The sequence below is a fragment of the Anneissia japonica genome, unplaced genomic scaffold (assembly GCF_011630105.1).
Source record: "Anneissia japonica isolate Jap-2015-1 unplaced genomic scaffold, ASM1163010v1 scaffold287945_len1679841_cov205, whole genome shotgun sequence".
NCBI lineage: Eukaryota > Metazoa > Echinodermata > Crinoidea > Comatulida > Comatulidae > Anneissia > Anneissia japonica.
Genome location: NW_022753015.1, coordinates 1,397,078 through 1,420,057, shown reverse-complemented (window position 1 = coordinate 1,420,057; position 22,980 = coordinate 1,397,078). Strand labels below are relative to the sequence as shown.

Sequence of the window (22,980 nt, the reverse complement as noted above, 5' to 3'; positions counted from 1 at the left end):
GACATTTAAAATTTAAAAATGTGAGCTTTACTGTTCAATTCAATTCAATTTATTATATCATTTGCAACGCATACATTACATCACTGCTTTTAGTATAGCCATGACCAAACTATATATGCATTTTTTATTTAACAAAACCATGTGACATGCCTAAATATGGTCATGATGAGATCACATTGTGACCATATATAGGCATATCATGATTATGGGGGTGCCAATCCACAACAGGACAAGATTGATAACTACAAATTGTAAAAGTTACAAGACTGACATGATATACTTCAGAATTAAAGTGCAAGAGTCTTTGGATTTAAATAAAAGCTATTTTGAATTATGTAAAAAAATGTTTATAAATTGAATGTCAGGAAAACATGACTTTACTAATTGATATTAATTTCTGTGCTTGACTGGGTTTATGCCTATTGTCAGTGGAGACAAATTTCTGTTCGTTCAGACCATAAAATTATTTGTAACTTGTGTAAGTATTTTTAAAATTAATTTATCAAAACATAAACCAATACAGGTTACCATAATCTAATATTACGGTAATACTGAATCAAATTTATTTAGAAAAAATGATCTGTTAAAGAGATTTGTACAATAATGTGCAGTATTTTAAAAAAATCTGCAGCACTGTACTTCTTTCCTCTTAATGTTACACCATAACTCTTTTAGTGGCAGCAGCAGAAATTATGCAACAAGGCTTCTAAAGTCAATGAAAAAGGGTCCAGGACCCACAATGAGAGGCACAAAAAATATTCCCCTGGCCTTAGAACATTATTTTGTGAATTGAATGAGGAACACAACTTGTTCTAAGTGGCACATAAAGAGATCTTAAAGTCAAATAATAACCAATGAGCAAATGATAAAAATTGGAAATATTTGTATCAAATATGATTAAGGTATAAAAGGCATGAATGAACAATTTTTATGATATGTTATTTCTTTATTGTTCGTTGGTTCTAAACAATAATCAATTATCTAGTGTCCTGCACAACACTAGAGTTGATCTACTGATGGAATGTACATTGTTCCGCTTCAGTAGTTGCAATATTTGTAAGCATTTCAATACACCAGCTGTCCCCGACTTTATTGGTCCGTGAGCTTTTTAAGTAATTAGCGAAAAAGCAGAAATTGACGTTGACGTAACATTTTGGACTTTAATCTTATACTGATCAATGCATGACAGGCATTTGATAGCCATACACTAATCAACGAGACAAAATTCTTATCAACAAATTTGAATTACATAGGAAGCCAGTCATTCACACCAATCAATATAACAACCAATGAAAGTAGCATAATTTACCAATTATAAGTAAGATAAGAATTTAGTTAGTATTTAATTACTTACTCATGGTTAATTGATCAAGTAAAGCAATCAGGGCTTAAGAACGCTCTGTCTAAAAAGCATTCTCGTGAGAATTTGAATGATAATGATGTGGTTCCCACTACATACCAAACACCGACACATCTAAACCCGGGCACACACTGCGCACGACAGTAGTCGGGCAACACGATTCAATAAAAAACGCAATGCGACGATGCGCATGCAACGGATCATTTTTAATGATGATCCGTTCAGCCTGCCACCGACAATTAACAGACAGCGTCGCGTCGTCTATTGCTCACAGAGAGTGGAGATGGATTCGTTGTGCTACGGTCGTACTAGTGTACGCAGCGTGTCCCCAGTCCAACATGCTTTCGCCTCAGAGTCTCAAGAAGTATATACCACTCCTAGGAAAAACAATTGGGTCATTACTCCCATAATTCATGTACTGACAAGAATTATCAAATTCATACTATATATTGATGGTTCTGGTCCTATGTACTAGTAAGGTTATACCTTGTTAAAAATACTAATTTTCTGTAATGATCGACACAGAGGAAGAAATTCAAGATAAATAGTTCGGCCAAAAAACATTTAGGAGATTGAACAAAACAAAACAAGAAAAAGTGAGCACGCGATGTAGAAATAAGAGGCGCAGCTTTAGGAGGTAGAAATGATAGGGTACCCTTTGCGCCCTTGTTAGAAATCACATTGCATGGTAGTAAAGAATGCAAAGTTGAAATGTAAACAGGTTGTATAAAATAGATAATTGTGTTAATTTTAATATGATAAATTATATATTTCTTATTGGGAGTTTTCATGGTGATGGTGGGCATGACAATTAACAGACAGCGTCGCGTCGTCTATTGCTCACAGAGAGTGGAGATGGATTCGTTGTGCTACGGTCGTACTAGTGTACGCAGCGTGTCCCCAGTCCAACATGCTTTCGCCTCAGAGTCTCAAGAAGTATATACCACTCCTAGGAAAAACAATTGGGTCATTACTCCCATAATCCATGTACTGACAAGAATTATCAAATTCATACTATATATTGATGGTTCTGGTCCTATGTACTAGTAAGGTTATACCTTGTTAAAAATACTAATTTTCTGTAATGATCGACACAGAGGAAGAAATTCAAGATAAATAGTTCGGCCAAAAAACATTTAGGAGATTGAACAAAACAAAACAAGAAAAAGTGAGCACGCGACGTAGAAATAAGAGGCGCAGCTTTAGGAGGTAGAAATGATAGGGTACCCTTTGCGCCCTTGTTAGAAATCACATTGCATGGTAGTAAAGAATGCAAAGTTGAAATGTAAACAGGTTGTATAAAATAGATAATTGTGTTAATTTTAATATGATAAATTATATATTTCTTATTGGGAGTTTTCATGGTGATGGTGGGCATGATTTTTAAAAAATTTGAGATTTCTGAAATTTCTATTTTTTCAAAATTCATATAATAACTATGAAGTTATATTAAATGTACTACAAGCAGTAGGGATGGAAACAAAAGGTAGAATGGCAAATTATGAAAATTTATAAACTAATGGCATTTGATCTTACCGTATATTGTATATCAATGATGATAGACACTGAAATTTAATATCATTATTGGCTGTGTAAGATTTTTAATTGTCTTTGTCTCCTCAAAATTCAGTTTCATGGTTGTCAGTTAGCAGTCATCTCCGTTCATACAGAAATTATGATCTCGTCCATGAATATAGACAAAAAGACTATTGAATCAATCGATGCAAGGCCTTTAAGGGTAGGTTATATCAATACATGCAGAACGCCTCGTTATCAATGCTTTTAACAACTAATTAACCATAGTCTAAGTAGAATTGATCTGAGTAAGAACACCACCTTGCTAAATCAAGGTAGTTGTAAGTTACTTTCTTCTATCAATACATGCTATGAAAAAATTAAGTGATATTAACAGTGAGCTAACTATAGAATTTATAGCGGAATTCAACATTCTAATATGCTTTAGGCTAAAATGTCTCTTAAATATTGAATGCTTTATTGGAAAGCTATTAGTAAGTGGTCCATTGGGTCGGTGATTAATTCACTCCGTAAGTGATTTTGTGGGTAGGAAGGAAGATGGGGATTTTTTTTTTATATACTAAATGTTTCCTTTTGGAGAAGTATCTTTCCCTTTACGGAAAAAAATTTATCTTTAGCTACAGCCAAATAAGGGATGTTTTTCCTAACAATGTTTCTCATTTCTATGCATGTGATTAATTACAAAGAAATCATAAAAAAAAAAGGTCAATTTAAAATTCAATGGATATAAAGCATATAAATATAGTTTTTGAAAAATCAAATGTATTTGGTTTGTTAAGGCGAACCTTTTTTATACCTTGTTTAGTGAACCCACTGGATGACAATGATTAAGAATAAAAATAAAACTTTATTTCAGATTAATTAGCGCACCCGCCGCTGCCACAAAAAAATGGACATTTCAGAAAAAAAATGTTTTTGCTTTATTTTTATAATGCCTGCTGCTGCTTTGAAATCTCAAAAAAAACATATGTATACTTCTTCCTATAAAAATTTTAAGCACTTGATCATTCCATTACTACACTATTTACTTTTATACCAATATATTACTTTTATCATCTCCTCTGTCTGGATGGTTTTGGCAAAACCAATTGCTAAATAAGAAAACAAAATTAAGTTTTTATTTTTCTTTTCCGCCCTCCTCTGACGATCTTTAAAAAAAAAAGTTCACAAAACAGGGTATAAAGAAAGTCTTGCCTAACAAAACAATTATTTTCTGTCAGTCTTACTATGCATGTCACCAAGTTTACAAACTAACGAGGAAGACGTATTGATGATTCATTATATCTGATCATCTGTGTAAATATTAATTTACATTTATTTTAATGCGAAAAAATGAACATTACTGCTAGACAGCGATGATTTAAGTAGTAATAATATTGGGAACAGCCCTTAGCTGCCAAGAATCAATATCACACAACCTCTAGATGCTGACTCATAAGTCCAACTCTTTTTGTTCTTTGTTGCCAGGGTAAGAGGATGACCCATCAGTTTCTATCTGAGATCTCTTGCCTTAAGTATCCTCTTAACTCGTTTGCTATAGTTTTGAATGTGATAGACACCTAGGTAATGGTGAGAAATTTAGATATTTAATGGAACTTAATTCTCTTCTTAATACATGCCCAATCAACTAAATCCGATATATTTCCTACAGATTGATGAATCCAAAAAGAGAAATTAGAGATTAGAGCAATAACAGGATAACAAATGTTTTTTTCTGAAGTTTGATGTTAAAAAATGAATATTATTTAGCAAAGGTATTTATTTAATATTTGGGAAAACATTATTTGCTTAGACAATATAATATTAAGGGAGGAAAGTCAAGGGGCAGAAGCAGTCAAAACCACTGTCACCTGAAAAATGTGTTCCATAATTTCTAATGTGAAAATCATTGTTTTGTGATGAAAAAACACAATTTAAATTCAGGTTTCAGTATTTTTATAATTGTGGATTTACATTAAATTGAAAAAAAGATGTACAAAGCAAATATGAAGTAATATTGATTAATTAATGTGAATAAATTAAAGTTTCATTAGAATACAGAATGTTCAAATAGTCTATAAAAAAATGTCAATAATTGATATTGTGTCATTGCCGTGTGTTGCGAGACCAGGTGTGCAAAGCTCAAGATGCGTTACGCCCTCAGGTGCACTATGTGAAGAGACGACGAAACAAAGAATATCAGTGCAGGATGTACTGGCAGCCGACTTTTTCAAATTCCAATAAGTTCAAGCTACTCTGGCTTTATGGACCTGGTATTTTCATTGGTATTTTGATTTCTGACTAGATAATCTATTTTCTTGCTGTGAATGTGTGATGGCATTTGCTAGTCTTATAAGTGGTGCAGGTTTTCACTTCTCTTGTAACCATTCTTAATAGATCTGCTTCAGTGATTTACCTTCAGATAAAAGTTCTTGGTTATTACTGGTCATAGCTGTTGTCGCACTTCTAAACAACCCTTCATTAGATTCCCCTTCCCAATCTCTTTTCACAATTATTAGCTTCATCACCCTTCTTAGCAGCTCTATGGTATCCCATTTACACATCACATTTCTTCTTAGCTGTATATCAAGTTCAACCCTTTTTTTCATTTGAAGTGTTTCACACTTCTTTGCAGCTTTAATGTACATAAGATTTCTCCCTTCATATTCCGCAGCTTTGCATCAGTTTTACAATAACACATTTTGATAAGCCATCTCAAGCTCGCAATAACTATGTTATTGTGTAGATAAATAAAGCTAGGTCTATTCTGCCCATTTATTTCTTGCTAAAATTAATTGCCTGTAGAAAAGGCTTAAAATTCCTTAGAGAATTACACCAAGCTGCATGCCCTAATGTGTTTACACTATCTACAAATAATGCAGTGTACATGGCCATAGATCTTGTTAAGCTTTTAATTATTGTATTGGTAGCAATGTTTATAGCAATTTTACAATGTTTGGTTCTTTCCCATCGGATACATAGAGTCAATGAACTTCAAATCTGTATACTGTATAGCGGATAAAATACATGTACTTCATGGCATTTAACATGTCCATATGGGTTAAATAAATTGTGAACATGTCTCTTCATAGATACAGATGGACAAGAGATAATAATAAATTTGTTGGTCCTTTAAAATAAAAAGTTATGCAGTACTTAAGTTTATAATATCTGGATTTTTCTCAGGATCCCACTCTTTTGGAGTTGAAAGCTTTGTAATTGGTGCGAATTGTTATCCATGCAGAATAAACATGTTGGAGCACACACTATGATTACTATTGTCAGTAAATACATTTCCTTACATGAACAGCAATCTCTTGGCAACCACCATTTCTTTAACTCTTTTGAACCGAACATTCCTCCCTAATATTAGAAGTCTCAGAACTACGTTTCACCTCTAAACTTTTTTATTATCAGAAATCACTTCTTATTATAATGCCACTAGTGCACTCAATCCCACCCCTTACTTAAAGTAGCATCATTACATGGTTTGTGCCATATAAACAATCACGACTATTGTCATTGTATAGCGACTGAATCAGACTAATAAAAAATAATATAATAGGATTATAATAATTGACTGACATGAAATAATATAAGCTGAACTTGACCAACCTGCGCCTGGTGCTTCATTCTCAGATCCATTGTGACTCTTTTAACTATTTCCAAGAAGAATGCAAATATTGTCTTGCGGAAAGTTTCTAATTCCTGGATTCTTTAATAGATGATTTATGTTGCTAAGAACATGAGGGTACCCTCTATTATACTAGCATATACAAACTGCTTACGATTGAAGTTAGATTGTCAATGTCAACGAAATGTTTTTGTATCCACACATCAACAAAAAACAAACTTAACTGGAAATAGATGCGTCGAGTTAGACAAATACAGGCGTCATGCTTTTATACAATACAATATTTTAAGTACATATTGTTGGTTTCAGTATCAGCATCAGATTAGCAGATGCAAACTGGATAACCATGTTATTGTGAAATTCTCTTCAAATATCAAAATGTTATAGCATAATCATTATGTGTTTTTGATAACTTCTACTATTATGGAAATCCGATGCGCAACATACGAAAGATTACATGAGCGTGACGTCAGCAACACCAACAATAAACAACACCTCCTGAACGTGCGAGTATTTCATGTTGTTACTCGGTGACAACTTCCAGGTGTCAACAGTATCATACATTTGTCACTAATTTGTTCAATACCGCAATGACATAAAGAATTTTTACATAAAATTACCAGCTACAATAGATATGGTCAAAATTCTGAGCCACCATGTTCAAATGTCAATATTAATTTATACATCAATGCCTCAGAGAAAAAATTTCTTCAAATCTTGATGCAATAAATAATTCCTGAAATTCCTATGAGAAGTTGTTGTGACATCATATGCATTTCATACACACTTTTAAAATCCCAATGTCTTTCGCTAAGTTTTGGTCTGTTGGCCATACAAACAACTGTTAATTTTAAACAGAACAATTACCAGAAACAGCCGCAATTAATAATGTATATTGCTGGCTGAAGAGATTCTGTTGTGAATATGCTTTGAATTTTGCTGTTGAAGTAATCCAATTTAGATTCTAAAATCCTTTTATTTGTCTCAAATTGGAGAGATTGAATTTAGTAATCATTCCATCCTGTCTTTTGTTGTACCCTTTGTACATTGATCAGAGAGTAACCTAATTCTAATTTTAACATAGCAAGAGGAACCAGTAAATATGTTGCTTCTGCAACCACATTCAATAACTGATCCAGTCACTATTATATGCAGTTACTTTTTTTAAATTGCAATTTTTTATCAGCTTTGTGCATTTTATTGCTATCAAGGGCATAGATCAATACTTTAAGTATTCTTTCCTCAAAGTGATGAAATTGGATCGAGCTGTTATAAAATGCTACTGATGACAGGCAGAATTTAGAAGAAACAAATAGATTCCCCATACACATAGAAATATTGATCTAAAGAATGTTTGTTCTGTATAGCCCTTGAAGTTCCACACTACATGAAGACAAGACACATTCAGTATCTCCAACTGACATTGGTGAGGTCACAATATGCACAGATGCATCACTTGACTTCCACACAAAGCCAAAACTGTGCTTAATGCAAAAAAGATGACAGCAAAGGGTGTTGTTAAGTAGTTAGTCCAGTGATTTATGATTCAGTTTATGCTATGAAATCCAATAAATCTAAAAATTGTAAGCTGTATAAATGCCTTTAAAACGCTTCCATTCAAACAGCATCAATATATCAGCTTCCAATCACCTTCAAACCCCACGAATCCATGCATCAAAACTGACTAATTGACAAGTATAAGTAACAACCTAATGCATAATTTTCTAATTAAAAAAATACAAGCTTTTGTACTTTAATTAGCAAAGTTATTAATCAATCTTGTCTTCCTGATGAAAAAATAACCACCAATTACTTTCATGAGAAACCTTCCAGAATCTTCAAAGCTTGGATACAACAGTTCTAAAACTGGAGCAAGCTGCCATAACTTGTATTGTATGCTAAAGGCTGTTGAATTTGCTTGGTTATTACTTCTACTACAGTCTAGTTAGCTACCACGATGATCTGAACTAAGTTCCTTAATGTTTCTTCTTAATTCAGTTCTGTTATGACCAACCTATAATTGCATGAAAGTTTCTTGGATTTGATCTATTAATGTAATACACACACGACGTTTATTTGTACAGTTTAAGGACGAACTTGCAAAATCCCTCTGATGAAAAACTGGTCCAATATCATAAGAAACAGATATCATGAGTACAGATTGATGAATACAATGCATGCAGTCAACAATAGCCAACTAACGCAATGCATATCAATGCTTAGCAACTAATGTGCAGGAACCAGTACATATGAAGCGATAACATTTTGCGAGATACTCCAAAGATAAAATTATTAAGAATAGAACCTCCAAAGATGCATGAGAAAGCAGTTGGTGGTAGCAAATGATGACAGTATAACAAGCCTAGTTAATACTGCGCAAGTCCATCAACTGTGGAAGAATAGTCTACATCTATCCACTCAACAGTAGTTTCTCAATTACTGTACATTATACAACCCAAACTGCATGCTTCATCGAACATGGATCAACATTACCTCAAATAGTATACTGCCCTCAATCTGTCAGCACTTTTATTACTCAAGGTTGAACTTCATAAGATGATAATATAACAAACCAATTAGATGGAAGCCACTTAGGCATGCTGTTTGTAATTCAGCAAAAATGATATGTCTAGACACACCATAAAATGCTGCACAATACAGTATTATGAATTTCCTCAATTTTCTTCTTTTTTACTACCCCAACATTTACCTTTATGTTTGAGGACATGAATATCCATAGAGTTGGACAAAATATGTTACGATATTAAAAAGCATTTCATCATTGTAATAACAATGATGAGTGGCTATTACGATATAATGATACAGCAAGTTTGAAGCCTGCCCTCTATACAAAAACAAACTATACTCATAAAATGTCTTTGAAAATAATACTTTGCATTTTACGAGAGGGTTGGTTGACTTTTATTTCTGCAAAATTTAAGAATGTTTCACAAATTCATTAAATTAAAACATTTCAATCCAATAAAAAGTAATAAGTAAAAAATAAATACAATGCATGCAGTCAACAATAGCCAACTAACGCAATGCATATCAATGCTTAGCAACTAATGTGCAGGAACCAGTACATATGAAGCAATAACATTTTGCGAGATACTCCAAAGATAAGATTATTAAGAATAAAACCTCCAAAGAAGCATGAGAAAGCAGTTGGTGGTAGCAAATGATGACAGTATAACAAGCCTAGTTAATACTGCGCAAGTCCATCAACTGTGGAAGAATAGTCTACATCTATCCACTCAACAGTAGTTTCTCAATTACTGTACATTATACAACCCAAACTGCATGCTTCATCGAACATGGATCAACATTACCTCAAATAGTATACTGCCCTCAATCTGTCAGCACTTTTATTACTCAAGGTTGAACTTCATAAGATGATAATATAACAAACCAATTAGATGGAAGCCACTTAGGCATGCTGTTTGTAATTCAGCAAAAATGATATGTCTAGACACACCATAAAATGCTGCACAATACAGTATTATGAATTTCCTCAATTTTCTTCTTTTTTACTACCCCAACATTTACCTTTATGTTTGTGGACATGAATATCCATAGAGTAGGACAAAATATGTTACGATATTAAAAAGCATTTCATCATTGTAATAACAATGATGAGTGGCTATTACGATATAATGATACAGCAAGTATGAAGCCTGCCCTCTATACAAAAACAAACTATACTCATAAAATGTCTTTTAAAGTAATACTTTGCATTTTACGAGAGGGTTGGTTGACTTTTATTTCTGCAAAATTTAAGAATGTTTCACAAATTCATTAAATTAAAACATTTCAATCCAATGAAAAGTAATAAGTAAAAAATATTTAACCAGTTAATTCTCCAATCCTTATTTGTCACTCCTACACTTTACCCAAAACTGATACTTTTTATAAGGCCCAATAAAAAAAATTATTAGTTTATCACCCTCGAGCGCATGTCTTTTATGGTACTTGAAAAAAAAAATTTGTTGGAAAAAAAAAAATTTTTTTAATTTTTTAAATTTATTTTTTTCATTTATTTTATTAAATAGTTACTAGGTATTGTTTGCATTATCTAAATCATGTTTTACTTTGAATATCAATGCACCAGCAAACAACCCAAGGGTGATATTTGGCTTTAGCAAAATAAAAAAAAAAAAAAAAAAAACCGCCTCCCTAAAAAAAAAAAAAAAACCTCCCTCCCTCATCACTTTTCCTGCCCAGATAGGGTGATAAACTAATAATATTTTTTATAAGGCCTAAATCCTTCTGTCTTTTTTTCCTATCACAATGATAGGACCTCTACCATTATATGTGTACAGAAAAACTAGAAAAGTTCAGACATATTTTGACTTGAATGATATAATCTGTATCAAAAACCTAATTGTAAGTTAATGTGATCTAATTTTCTATTGGTCTAGCATTCAAACAAAAAACACAATAAAAATGTATACGTATTTACAAGAGATTCTTTTGACTTACCCTTCGATCCCTTTCCTCCTCAAGTGACTCCTCTGAATAGGAGGAGTGATCACTCTGATCTATGACATTTGATCTCAATTGACCTGCAAATCCCTGGTGCTCCCGACTTATGTGTTGTCGACGATCACGATGATAATAAAATCCCATGATTTGATCATCCCCCACTTACATTCAGTTTTCTGTCAGTAGAACCCTACAGCAGTCAAACTTTTTTGCTAAAATCCTATAATAAAGTGTTTAAGGTGACATGGTATCTTTATTCAATATCTATGAATGCAAGACTCAGTTGTGGCATTAGGAATATTCTCAACATCTTTTTGGTTTACTGCTTATATGTCAGAGTGAGCCGCAGAAGTCACACGCTACTCAAAGATTTCTTGGTCTTCTTTAATCGAGTAAGCTGCAAACTTGTTTCACAAGTTTCCAATAAAAGACAGGATAGGTAACACTGGATCTGTACTCCAGATTTATCACAATGTACACTCACATTAACATCATTAAACAAATAAGATACCAGCTGAAATATTCAGTTTTTAGATGTGTCTTTAGCGCCTACAATTTAGATATGCAAATTAAGAAAAACTTTCGAAGATGTGGAACAATTTCAACAATATTTAAAATCCTCTTGAAAACAATCCCTGTGACAGTTGGACTGGTTCCACCATCCACTTAGAAAATGAGGTTCATAAATATCAGTACCTTGCTATCAAGATCTCCATGTAGATTGGGACAATACTTAGGCTTAAATGCTACACCAAGCAGGCTTTTGACAGCTGAGTATGCTCTCTTGAATCACCTGGCCCCTATCATTCATTTCATATGCATGCTGTGATTGAGGAGTGCATAGGCCTGGGTGCTTCGAAACCTCTGTTATGTTGGTAGGTTTATACTATGTTGACCTTGAACTGACCTGGCAAGTAGCATGACATGACCTACTCAAGAAATAATAAAACTCGAAACAATAAAAATGTCATTACTACCAACAGAGGGTCTGGAGTCAAGCTGGTAAGACTGACCTTATGTCCTCAAAATAAATAATTCCAAAAGCAGAAATCGAATTCAAGTAATTTGGTTTAACACTTCTTCGATTTGACAGTAAAATGTCTCCTTTAAAAGTTCATGTTCAAAGATTTCTTCAATATTCAAAGAAAAACATGATGAATTAACCTGTGGGTTAATTCACAATCAATTCTTAATCCTCTCCCTGTTCTCTCCTACATAGATTGTTTTTCTTGTAGTTTCTAATTTCTTTTGGTATGGGTGTCCTGTAGCTAGCTTTCCATGGGAGGCAACGATTCACGCAGATTAATTTTCCAAGAAGTTTTCTCCAAAGGAACAAGTGTTAGAAAATATGCTGGAATCAATGTTTCAGCAAACGCCTTTTCCCAAAAACATTTAAATTTTCATGGAAGAGTAAGAAAAGTTTCACAAACATAAAATGGATTGGTAGTTGAGTGAGAAACGTCTAGATATGTCTTCGCCACTGTAACATTCTTTTGTTTTATTTTGAAAGACCAAAGAGCAAAGGACAATATTGAAGGTATATCACCCACAATTCTTTGCTTGTGTTTTATCGAACTCAAGGTTTATGTTTACATAGTATATCATTTAACAGGTTGCACAAACAAAGCAATCAAGTAACCATGGAAACAAGACATGATCTAAACACAATGTCTACATGGTAGGATTTTTTCACCATCGACTGGCATACAAAAGAAAAACAGAGAAAATTGAATATTGCTAATTATGTCAACCAATCAATTAAGATAAGCTGGTATTAAATTTCACTGCTTGTGTATATTTATAATTAGTTGTCTCTGGAGATAAAAAGTTTTTTTCTGAAAATTTTAATTAAACCTAATTAATCAACATTTGAATAATGAATGACATGATGACTATGAGGGTGTATTAAGTAGCATACTAAGGATGTTGAGATATGAAGTGTTGAAGACACTTTCTTAGGTCCTTAGGTTTATAAGCATTCCTAGACGTAGTTTGAAAGTTGAAAGGTGCTCTACATAGTAACAAATGTCACAATTTGATTAATTCCAGTCCATGTTGTAAATGTTTAGATTTCTTTCTTACCAACTAACTTATGTGGTACTTTGTGTAAATCATTTTACATGGAAATAATCCTGGTCTTCAATAATATTATATAAAATGCTAATCACTACAGTAACCGACAGAAGTCAACCTGAGTTTTGCTTCATAGTCCAATCTGCTTGCTACTTCAACCAAAAATGGCCAAAATGAAGTCTGCACATCAGTTTTCAGGAATACTTAAAATATTAATCTAATTAATGAAATGTACCAATTAGCTTTATTTTTCATTATCATTATTCTATTTCAATCTATAGAGCTACAGTACTACTTAAAATTAGTATGGTACTTTGTGTAAATCATTTTACATGGAAATAATCCTGGTCTTCAATAATATTATATAAAATGCTAATAACTACAGTAACCGACAGCAGTCAACCTGAGTGTTGCTTCATAGTCCAATCTGCTTGCTACTTCAACCAAAAATGGCCAAAATGAAGTCTGCACATCAGTTTTCAGGAATACTTAAAATATTAATCTAATTAATGAAATGTACCAATTAGCTTTATTTTTCATTATCATTATTCTATTTCAATCTATAGAGCTACTACTTAAAATAAGGCCAATGCCTACAGTACACAAATTGACATGCAAGTAAATCATGTTGAAGCATTGATTCCTCACTTGTAATGTTTTCCACCTTTGAAATAACCGCTTCACTGGACATGAAGAGAAAAATATAGTTCAGTCTGTAACTCCTATAAACGTGAGACAGTTTATGACATTTTGTAAATGTCAGAATGTATTCATCAACACCAATGAGTGACATTCATGTTACAATCTATAACTTTATTTACATCAATTTGCTGTAAATAGTTTCTAAATTCTAAACGATTAGCTAAAAATACCAACTGCATCTGACCAGTCTACTTCATAACTCAGTTGCCATTAGCAATAGCGAGTAATCAATCAGCATGGTCACATGATTATACAAAGTGTAGAGTAAGCTTTTAACCTAGACCTCTTATAGGTTGTAGTACACATTGGCAAAAATAAAAGTTGATTTACCTTACTTAGTATTCAATTTAAAAATACAATGGGGATAAAATAACTATCCAATTAGTATAAATATTTCTATAACTTAATTAATCCTTTTAAATAAAATATCTAATTTTGATTGACAGTATATTTAATATATTTATCCAAGATAATTATTCATATTCAGGATTCAAAAACTATCTTATTCAGGAATCATTTTTAAAAATGGGTTTAAGTATAATAAAAATTGAATTTTATAGTTGTATATTATAGTTTGTATTCATAAGACTATAAAAAGTAATATACGAGAAAAGAAGAACCTAGGACAATTTCTTTATCAATAACTTCTTTAAAATGTCAATTTCAACACTATAAAACAATAAAAATCTGTCAGTACTGTGAATAGCAGGTCATGCTGTACTTCAATTTTTAATGACTTAATTTGTATTTATTTTATTTTATTCAAATATTTATTATTTCATATGCTCCCTCAAGTCATCTTTCTATCAAGTCCTTGGTCACTCTCACTCGTCATCTTTCTATCTAGTCCTTGGTCACTGACCCTCTAGCATTATAACTCCAAGCTCCACTGTAGCTAACCTTCTACATCAAGTCATTAGTCACTCTACCTCAAGTCATCTTTCTATCAAGTCCTTGGTCACCCTACCTAAAATCATCTTTCTATCAAGTCCTTGGTCACACTCCCTCTAGCATTATAACTCCATGCTCCACAGTAGCTAACTTTCTGCATTAAGTCCTTGTTCATTCTCTCGAAAGTCATCTTTCTATCAAGTCCTTGGTCACTCTCCCTCTAGCATTATAGCTCCATGCTCTACTGCAGCTAACCTTCTACATCAAGTCCTTCGTCATGCGCCCTCTAGTCATTTTTCTACATCAATTTCTTGGCCACTCTCCCTTAAGTCCTCTTTCTATCTATCAAGTCCTTGGCCACTTTCCCTCTAGCACATGCCTCAAGTCATCTCAAGTCTTCTATGAAGACCTTGGTCACTCTCCCTTTAGCATTTTTGCTGCATGCTTGAGGTACTGTACTGTAACCTTTTTAGTCATCCTCCCTCTAGCCGTAGCTCCTTGCAATCTACACTAACAGACTGTGGTCACTCTCCCTCTAGCCACCTTTCACGTGTATTAGCTTACAATTAATCATATTTAGATGCAGTAATATAGAAAGCTTGTATCCATTAGAAATTAGATGCAAGACATTAAAAACCAAAAGCGGCATAAATGACTTTAATGGACATTAAATAGGACATTAGACTGACTATTGATTTCTAATAAGGTAACCATGAGTAAGACGATGGTGTTCTCTTAAAGATAACCATGACTCATTTACACAATTCTATTTGGAATTGCAGATCCATTTTCAAGAGAACAAGTAAACACTTGATAATACTTTAACTACTGTATAGTACTAGTCAACATCTCTATTTTCTGGTTTATAAACTGCAATGCTAAAACAGTTTCAAGTCATTTTTTTGTGTTGTTGACTTCATTAACTGCATGTTAAGAAATTGTCTTTATTTAACAAGCATATAACTGCGACATTGTAAATTCACTTAACAGAATGTTTGTAAAGAAAGTAAAGAAATTTGATAAACCAAAACAAAAGAATATAAGCAATGATAGCTTCAATTCCATTAGGTTTTTGACTAATTTTGAATGAAAATAGTTAGCAAAATTCAGCCTTTATTAGGATTTGGCTAATGACAGCTTAAACACTGGAAGTCTATTGATTCTTAGAATATTATTCTTACGAAAGCTTATACAGTACCGTAATTATGGAAATGTTTCTGTAAACATTGCTCCTAAGAGTGACAGTGGATACTATTTGAACTTCTAGCCATTCTGATTTGTACGGTACACTAGCTCGTTTACATGGTAGGCTAACAATTTTCAAATATTTTACAACTGTTAAAATTCAATCACATTCTAAAAGAATTATGAGGAAATCAATACTCACTGCCTCTGCATTAGAACGTGATTGACGGTTCTGCGAAGAAGAAGCAGACATCACAATATTCTCCAATTCTTGTCGATGTTTCTAAAATAAAGAAGAAAATATTTATCATTGTACAGCTTGAAAGAATTACGGTAATCAAATAACTCCAATTTTGGAGCTAATCATGTTCAATGATGCTTACACATCTTTTCAGTTCACTGCAACATTTTTTTTTCTCCTTGCTCGAATCATACCAGAGCAATCAGTTTCATGCTCAACGTTTGTAAAGTTTAGGTTAGCGTAGCATGAAGCAACGGACACATGGTAGTAATTCAAATCATGGGTAGAATTTGGATCTGACAGCAACTCAACTAGATTTTACGGACATCTGATGAATGGCTTCTTTTCTCTCAATAATATAGTTTGACTGTCAGTATCGATTATCAAATCCAATTGTACATGTATAACATAAGCAGACTATGCCAAAAATGTATAATCAACAATTATACTAAATACGAGTATTGTGAATGTTATGCAAAATATATAGCAATACGTGAACATGCTTAACTTTTATAATAGTAGAAAACACATGATATTGATAAACATCGGTATAGACACTATGCCAAGAAACACATCTTTTATATTAATTTGTCTTTTCTTATTACATTTTGTGTGTAATAGTAGTCTGAGAGATTATCATAAGGTGTTATATTAAAAGCCTCCATTGCTGAACAAATGTATGTAAGAATGAAGAATATGCTTCTTGTATACATTTGTTTATGCTTGTTGTATACATTTGTATGCAGAAGCAAATACGGTACTATAATACATATATGTAAAGAGTGAACCTTTTGCTTAAATATATGCCAAATGTCAGAACCAACATTATGATGTGTAGAGCAAACACGAAGCTAAACACCTGTACAGAAGTAGAAGCATAGGCACACAGGACAGAACATTAAATATTATAAACAAATGCACTTTGTGAAGACTATGCTAAAACACATGTATGTGAGCTTAAACACTACAGTAAATGCATGTATTCAGTCCAAGTGAACACTATGTTAAACTTGTGAACACATCACAAATATAAATCTTCATACTGCTATTATAGTCATAAATACCAGTTCATAATTTCTTTTTCCTTTTTATGAACACATCCACAATGAATATATAATTGGCTACAAACAAGATACATGGATGAGATATTGAGCAGTATTGAAAATAATGTTGCAGACTGCTAATATAGATAGAACTATGCTCATTTTCATACAATCACTACACTTATATTAACAATGACAATAACATAACTGCTTTGGAAGTAACTTCATTCGATGTTGACACACATCTATAGTCACACTCAATGCTGTTGCAGATGAATTAACAATTTTACTAATGTATTCAAAGTTTATGAGTGAATGAGTTGTACTCCTTACCTGTTTCAAACATTCTCTTCACAGAATCGCTTTATTTTATGTGATTTTTATGTATTGCCAACAGCAATGCTTTAAGTTCTAGCGTAAAATCAACTACGATAAAATAAAACATAGCCACAATGAGGTATGTGACGAGAATATAGATTAAATTAGACAGACTGTCTGCAAACTATGGGCTGAGAAACATTTTTAGAGGGCCACAAATTCACCTATGGGAAAAAACACCAGGATTCATTTTTATAAAACAGCTTTATTGATATAGCGAATACTCAGTTTATATGAAATTTTTTCAATTATGGAACAGAACAGAAAATAATATCAAATTTTTGTATATCATATCACATGGTTGTAATTTTCATGATCAAAACTTCTACCCAGGTTTTGATATGTTGGTCACTGGCGCAGTTCGGCCAAGAATTGGTGCCTAGAAATTCAAGTAGGCCATCGAGTTAAAAGTTTGCTGAACACTGAAATAAAACCACTTTAATTGAGAGTTAGAGCAAGAAAAGAATGAAATACTTTTCTAAAGCCTTGTCTAGACTATCAAATTGTCTTTGACAAAACCCATATATAGTGATGATGTAGCTTTATATGGTCATGATGTGATGTCATCATGACCATATTTAGGCATGTCACATGTTTTTGTCAATGAATCTGGACAGGGCTCAAAACTGACAGATTGACATTGTTGACAACTAAAAACAGACACATCTGGGTAGTGTAGAATTTGAAGGAAAAAAACACAATTGAAACAGTCGATAAATCTCTGAAGAGTCTGATGCAATACTGCATCATATTGATTTTACTTGCAAAATAACTACTGTAGGACGACAGTCTTTTTAAAAAAAATTTACTTGAGGTTGATAACCTGATATCTGTATGGTGGTATCATTAAAGTGTATCATTACTCATAATATCAATATTGACTTTAAATTAATTACACTGGACCCTTAGAGACCAAAGCATTATTATGATGTATGGATGGAGAAGCCACCTCACATCTGCCCATTAATCAACACCAAAAGCTCAGTAAGGTCTGCAATCTGAATATGCTAATTATTGCTTTTCATCACTTCCACGTAGTATACTGTATGATCACTAAATCAATCCTCACCGTCATCATTGTATTACATTACGGCATTATAGTGAATTTTTAAAACAATTTCTTGATTTATTAATCTATAAAGTAAAATAGCGATATCTTTCCCTCAAATCTAAAAAAGAAAACTCACCATCACCTTTTATCACAATCAATCTTTGACCATCCATTAGGATAGCATACAATAATTATCATTTTTGTAGTCAGCGGTATCTATATATGCAACAAAACAATTATGTAGACTTACAGTAGTAATACTGCAGTATACTTCTTGTACCAATACAGGATAATTAGTGTAATAATATTCAATAAGGCGGCCAAATTTACTAACAATCAACTTTTACATTAATCTTTCATTTCAATCATCTTGTACAGCATCAATTAACTCGAACACCTATCAAAATACAGATTCCTAATAAATCTAACACTCTCATACAGTTCATTACAAGGTTGGAAAGCTGTATGGTGATATTAAAGGCAATGATAAACATGTTTACATAATTTCAGGGTTCCTAGTAAGCTATCCAGCTAAAGGTGTTCAATGTTTTATCACATGCTACATAGCAATTACTAATCAGATAATCACAGAACCCCATGATGAGTCCGAGGGCAGAGATGAACATAGCATCCTGCCACCAATATGGATCCAACAAAACAGTTAAAATGTCACAACAGCAATATGTCACAGCCGCTACTTGCCACAAACACCAATATGCTACAATACTACCATTTACAAATCTAATACAAACAGCAAAAATCACAAAACCATCAATATGCCACAGTGCTACCGTGCTACAAAAACAGCAATTTGTCACATGGTGAGTTGTGCCACTCTTGACAAATTTGGTTTAAAAAAAAAAACACTCCGACAACTTTCAGTATTTAAAACACTTCAAATCACATTATTTATTTAGTACTTATAATTGGTAACTTGTAAATTAGTACAATTAGGCATCTGTAACAAAATTATATTATTTCGCAAAATGGTATTTTAATTGAGTGTTCTTTTAAAATCACAATAATGATTTGAATTAGGAGCTTAATGCACTTTCCACAAACTTATGAAATATTACATAGCTAATCACTATAGATAATAAGGTTAATTGAGGAACTTGTATTAAGATGAAAATTATCATTATGCACATTAACACAAACCATATGGTATTTATGAATGTATATTTACATAAATATCTCACAATCATAGAGACCAGGTTTGCACTACTCAATATGCACAATGAATGGAAATCAATATTTTAACTCTGTTTCTGTACATGTTATGTCGATATCTATATATTTTGTATTATGTATATTTTTAAAAATCTTTCCTTCTGAGTATCGGATGTTACTGTACATAGGTGGTTTCAATGGGGCCCAGTTAGCATAGGCCCCTCTTTCCAAAAACCCCTGATTTTTTGAAAATGAAGAAAACAAATGGAGAAAATATGAAAAATATAATTAAAAATTTAAGCCTGAGAGTGCCATTTTCAGTAATTGGTTCCACATCCATAAAATATCCTACCTCAGCCCCAACCATGGTGGGGCTGAAGTGGTTAAACCTTCATCTATAGAAGTTCTTCACAAGCCATTCTCTATTTTGCAAATTTGGTTTCTATATAAATAATTTGTTTCCACCAAAATTCTCCCTCGCTACAAAAACCTACCGTATATTTTTTCCTAAACTGTTTAGATCACAACATTGCATTCTGTATAAGGAGAGATGATTTTGACACTTGAGTTATCATTTTCACTTAAAATAAAATACCAATAAAAAATAATATGGATACTTTTCTAACAGTTTATTATAAATTGTATACCGTACTTACTTTTTTTATCTCCTCATACAACAAATGCAAAGCTATTTTCCAAGTTGGAAATGCTAACTCACAACCAGTCTTGAGATAGCCTTCGCAAACACTAAGCAAGCAACGTAAGTAGATCACAGGACAGCGAAATAAACATGCACATTTATCATCCTCGTGTCATTATACCACCCAATTAGATTGAACTAATGAGAGCTGTTCATGGTTTATTAATTACAAAAGTTTTAATTAAACAAGTAGCCTGTCCAAGGAAAACAACGGAGGTGATTTCTAATTCATACAATCTGATTGACTCACCTGGGTATCAGGTATCCAGGTAAGTTACGGACTCTTTGATATAAAATATAGACTCTCAACAAACTAAACCTAACATACTAAATTAGGACAAACAAAAAACAATTCTAAGACAGATCAATAAATAATGTTATAATTGGTTGGGCAATTAGGGAGATTGATTTATTTGATTGTTCTCAACATTTAAATCCAAATGACAACATTAATAAAAATTTCAGAAAAAAAGTAAATTTTGAACAATACATTTTATTATAGGTAAAATAAAAATTAAAACGTGTACTATAAGTAGATAGTTTAAAAGCCTTTTTTATCTTTTTCACAAATAATATTTGTCAAAAGGAACACAAACATTTTCTTATATGGCCAAACTTGCATATTTGCACAAACTGAACTACATGGTACCTGGACAGATTTAAAAATATTTTGGAAAAAAAAAAAAATCAATTTATGTAGTATCCAAATTGAAATAAAATGCTATGGTTTTATTCTTTTTATGGTTAATAAACAGTATTTGATTAAAACTAGCATAATATGTTAGTACATGAAATAATTTGCATTGGGAAGCATATATAATACCACTGTTCCTATATAAGGTTAAATAAATATAAACAGCAAAATATATAAGTAATATTAGAGCAATGGACGTATAGGATGACGAAAGAATGAAAACCAAAGCAATAGTTACTGACAAATTGTTCCTCAGGGGTCGTTCACAATTATTAACATTTTCTCAAGTATACATACAAACAGCACTCTTTTTCGGTATCCCCTCCCTCCCCCCTGAAAGTGTACATAAAAAATATTGATTTTGCAAAACCATTCTCCATTTTTTGTGACGTCAACTAAAGTACTGTACTATATTTGTATAAAAATGTCTAGTTGTATCCATGGTTGCATTATAATTGGTCATAAAAATCAATTATTTCAAATATTGCATGTTATTTTGAATCAACATTTTCTTGCATATGTAAAAGTGTACACATTTGTCCACCACCTCCCTCTTAGCGTACTGTTAGTACACTTATATAAATGTCGATAATTGTGAATGAGCCACAAAGTGACATACTGTACCATTAAATATTTTGATAGATTTATATATATGGCGCATTTCTGCTTGTCTGTAAATGTAAAAATGTTTGCATGTTGTAATTTTGACCTTTACCGTATATAATATTTAATACCTAATATTTTCCCATTTGTTTTGGTGCAAATATTTTCTATGGAATTCCTTTTGTGGTACCTTCTCCGAACATGAACAAAATGTCGCACAAATACTTCTAGAATATAGTCTAGTAGTACAATACAGTATATTCATTTTTTATTTTCCAAATATTTGCTGCTTCTAAAATCTGACACATAATCATCTCTAGACACTCATTGCATGCTGGGAAATAATTGCTCTTGCCATTTGCAATGCTTATATAAAATTTAAATATTGAAAACTATATCTGTCATTATAATGTTAAATATCTATTAATCCATAAGTAGAATTGTACAAGATATTATAAGTATTATAATTTCAAAATAATATTTATTTATATAGTATATTTTCAGATTTCTGTTTAATGCGTTTTACATAAAAAGATGATAAAATGCAATATAAAATAGGCAACATTATACAATTAAATTACAAAAATATTATATACCAAAACTACAAAAATATACTTATTACTAATTGCATTACAACATTACACAAAGCTGGATGGTCTTTATACTCAAATAAAGAGCTAGCAATGCACAACAGTAAAGGGAGGAAAGAGTGTGGATCAGTGATGGTGAGTTTCTAATGTAGCTAAATTATACTAGGCCTACGCCTAAAAAAGATATGATATATTCAAATAAAATTATCAGAATCTAGATCAATAACCTACATATTGAACAACTCATAAGTTGATACGTAAAACCTAACCACAGTTTATAGTAATTGATAAATTCATATTCTTAATTCTTATCCAATCGATCTACTTAATAAACAAATCTTAGTTAATTTGGATTTGACCTAATTAAGAGATTATGGGCTTTAGTTAAATCTACATGGGGATTGCATAAATCAGGTAAATAGATCTAATTTATGCTTTGTTCTGATTTCACAATCTTAAGAAGCATAATGTATTTATAGCAGAACTTATATATTATTACCAACAAATAAAATAATATGTGTAAACGTAATAAAATAAAGTAAGTAAACATGAAACAACAATATAATTATGGTAAAAAATATTTAAGACAGTTTAATATAAATTTAATATTAAGTATTATATAACATAATATAATAATAATAATAATATATATTATATTATATTAA

At 32.0% G+C, this 22,980-nt stretch overlaps 1 protein-coding gene across 5 annotated transcripts in view; it reads right to left on the bottom strand.

Moving 5' to 3' along the window:
• The window catches only part of LOC117122617 (colorectal mutant cancer protein-like), a 114,659-nt gene that overhangs the window by 31,872 nt on the left and 59,807 nt on the right, over positions 1-22,980 (bottom strand). For 3 of the 5 annotated variants that reach the window (XM_033268267.1, XM_033268268.1, XM_033268270.1), the window contains one exon: positions 16,048-16,128. In XM_033268267.1, the coding sequence (XP_033124158.1) occupies positions 16,048-16,128 (81 nt within the window). Of the gene's footprint in view, positions 1-6,490; positions 8,898-10,991; positions 12,458-16,047; positions 16,129-22,980 lie in introns of those variants that run through there. The other 2 variants (XM_033268269.1, XM_033268271.1) reach the window with 2 other exon arrangements.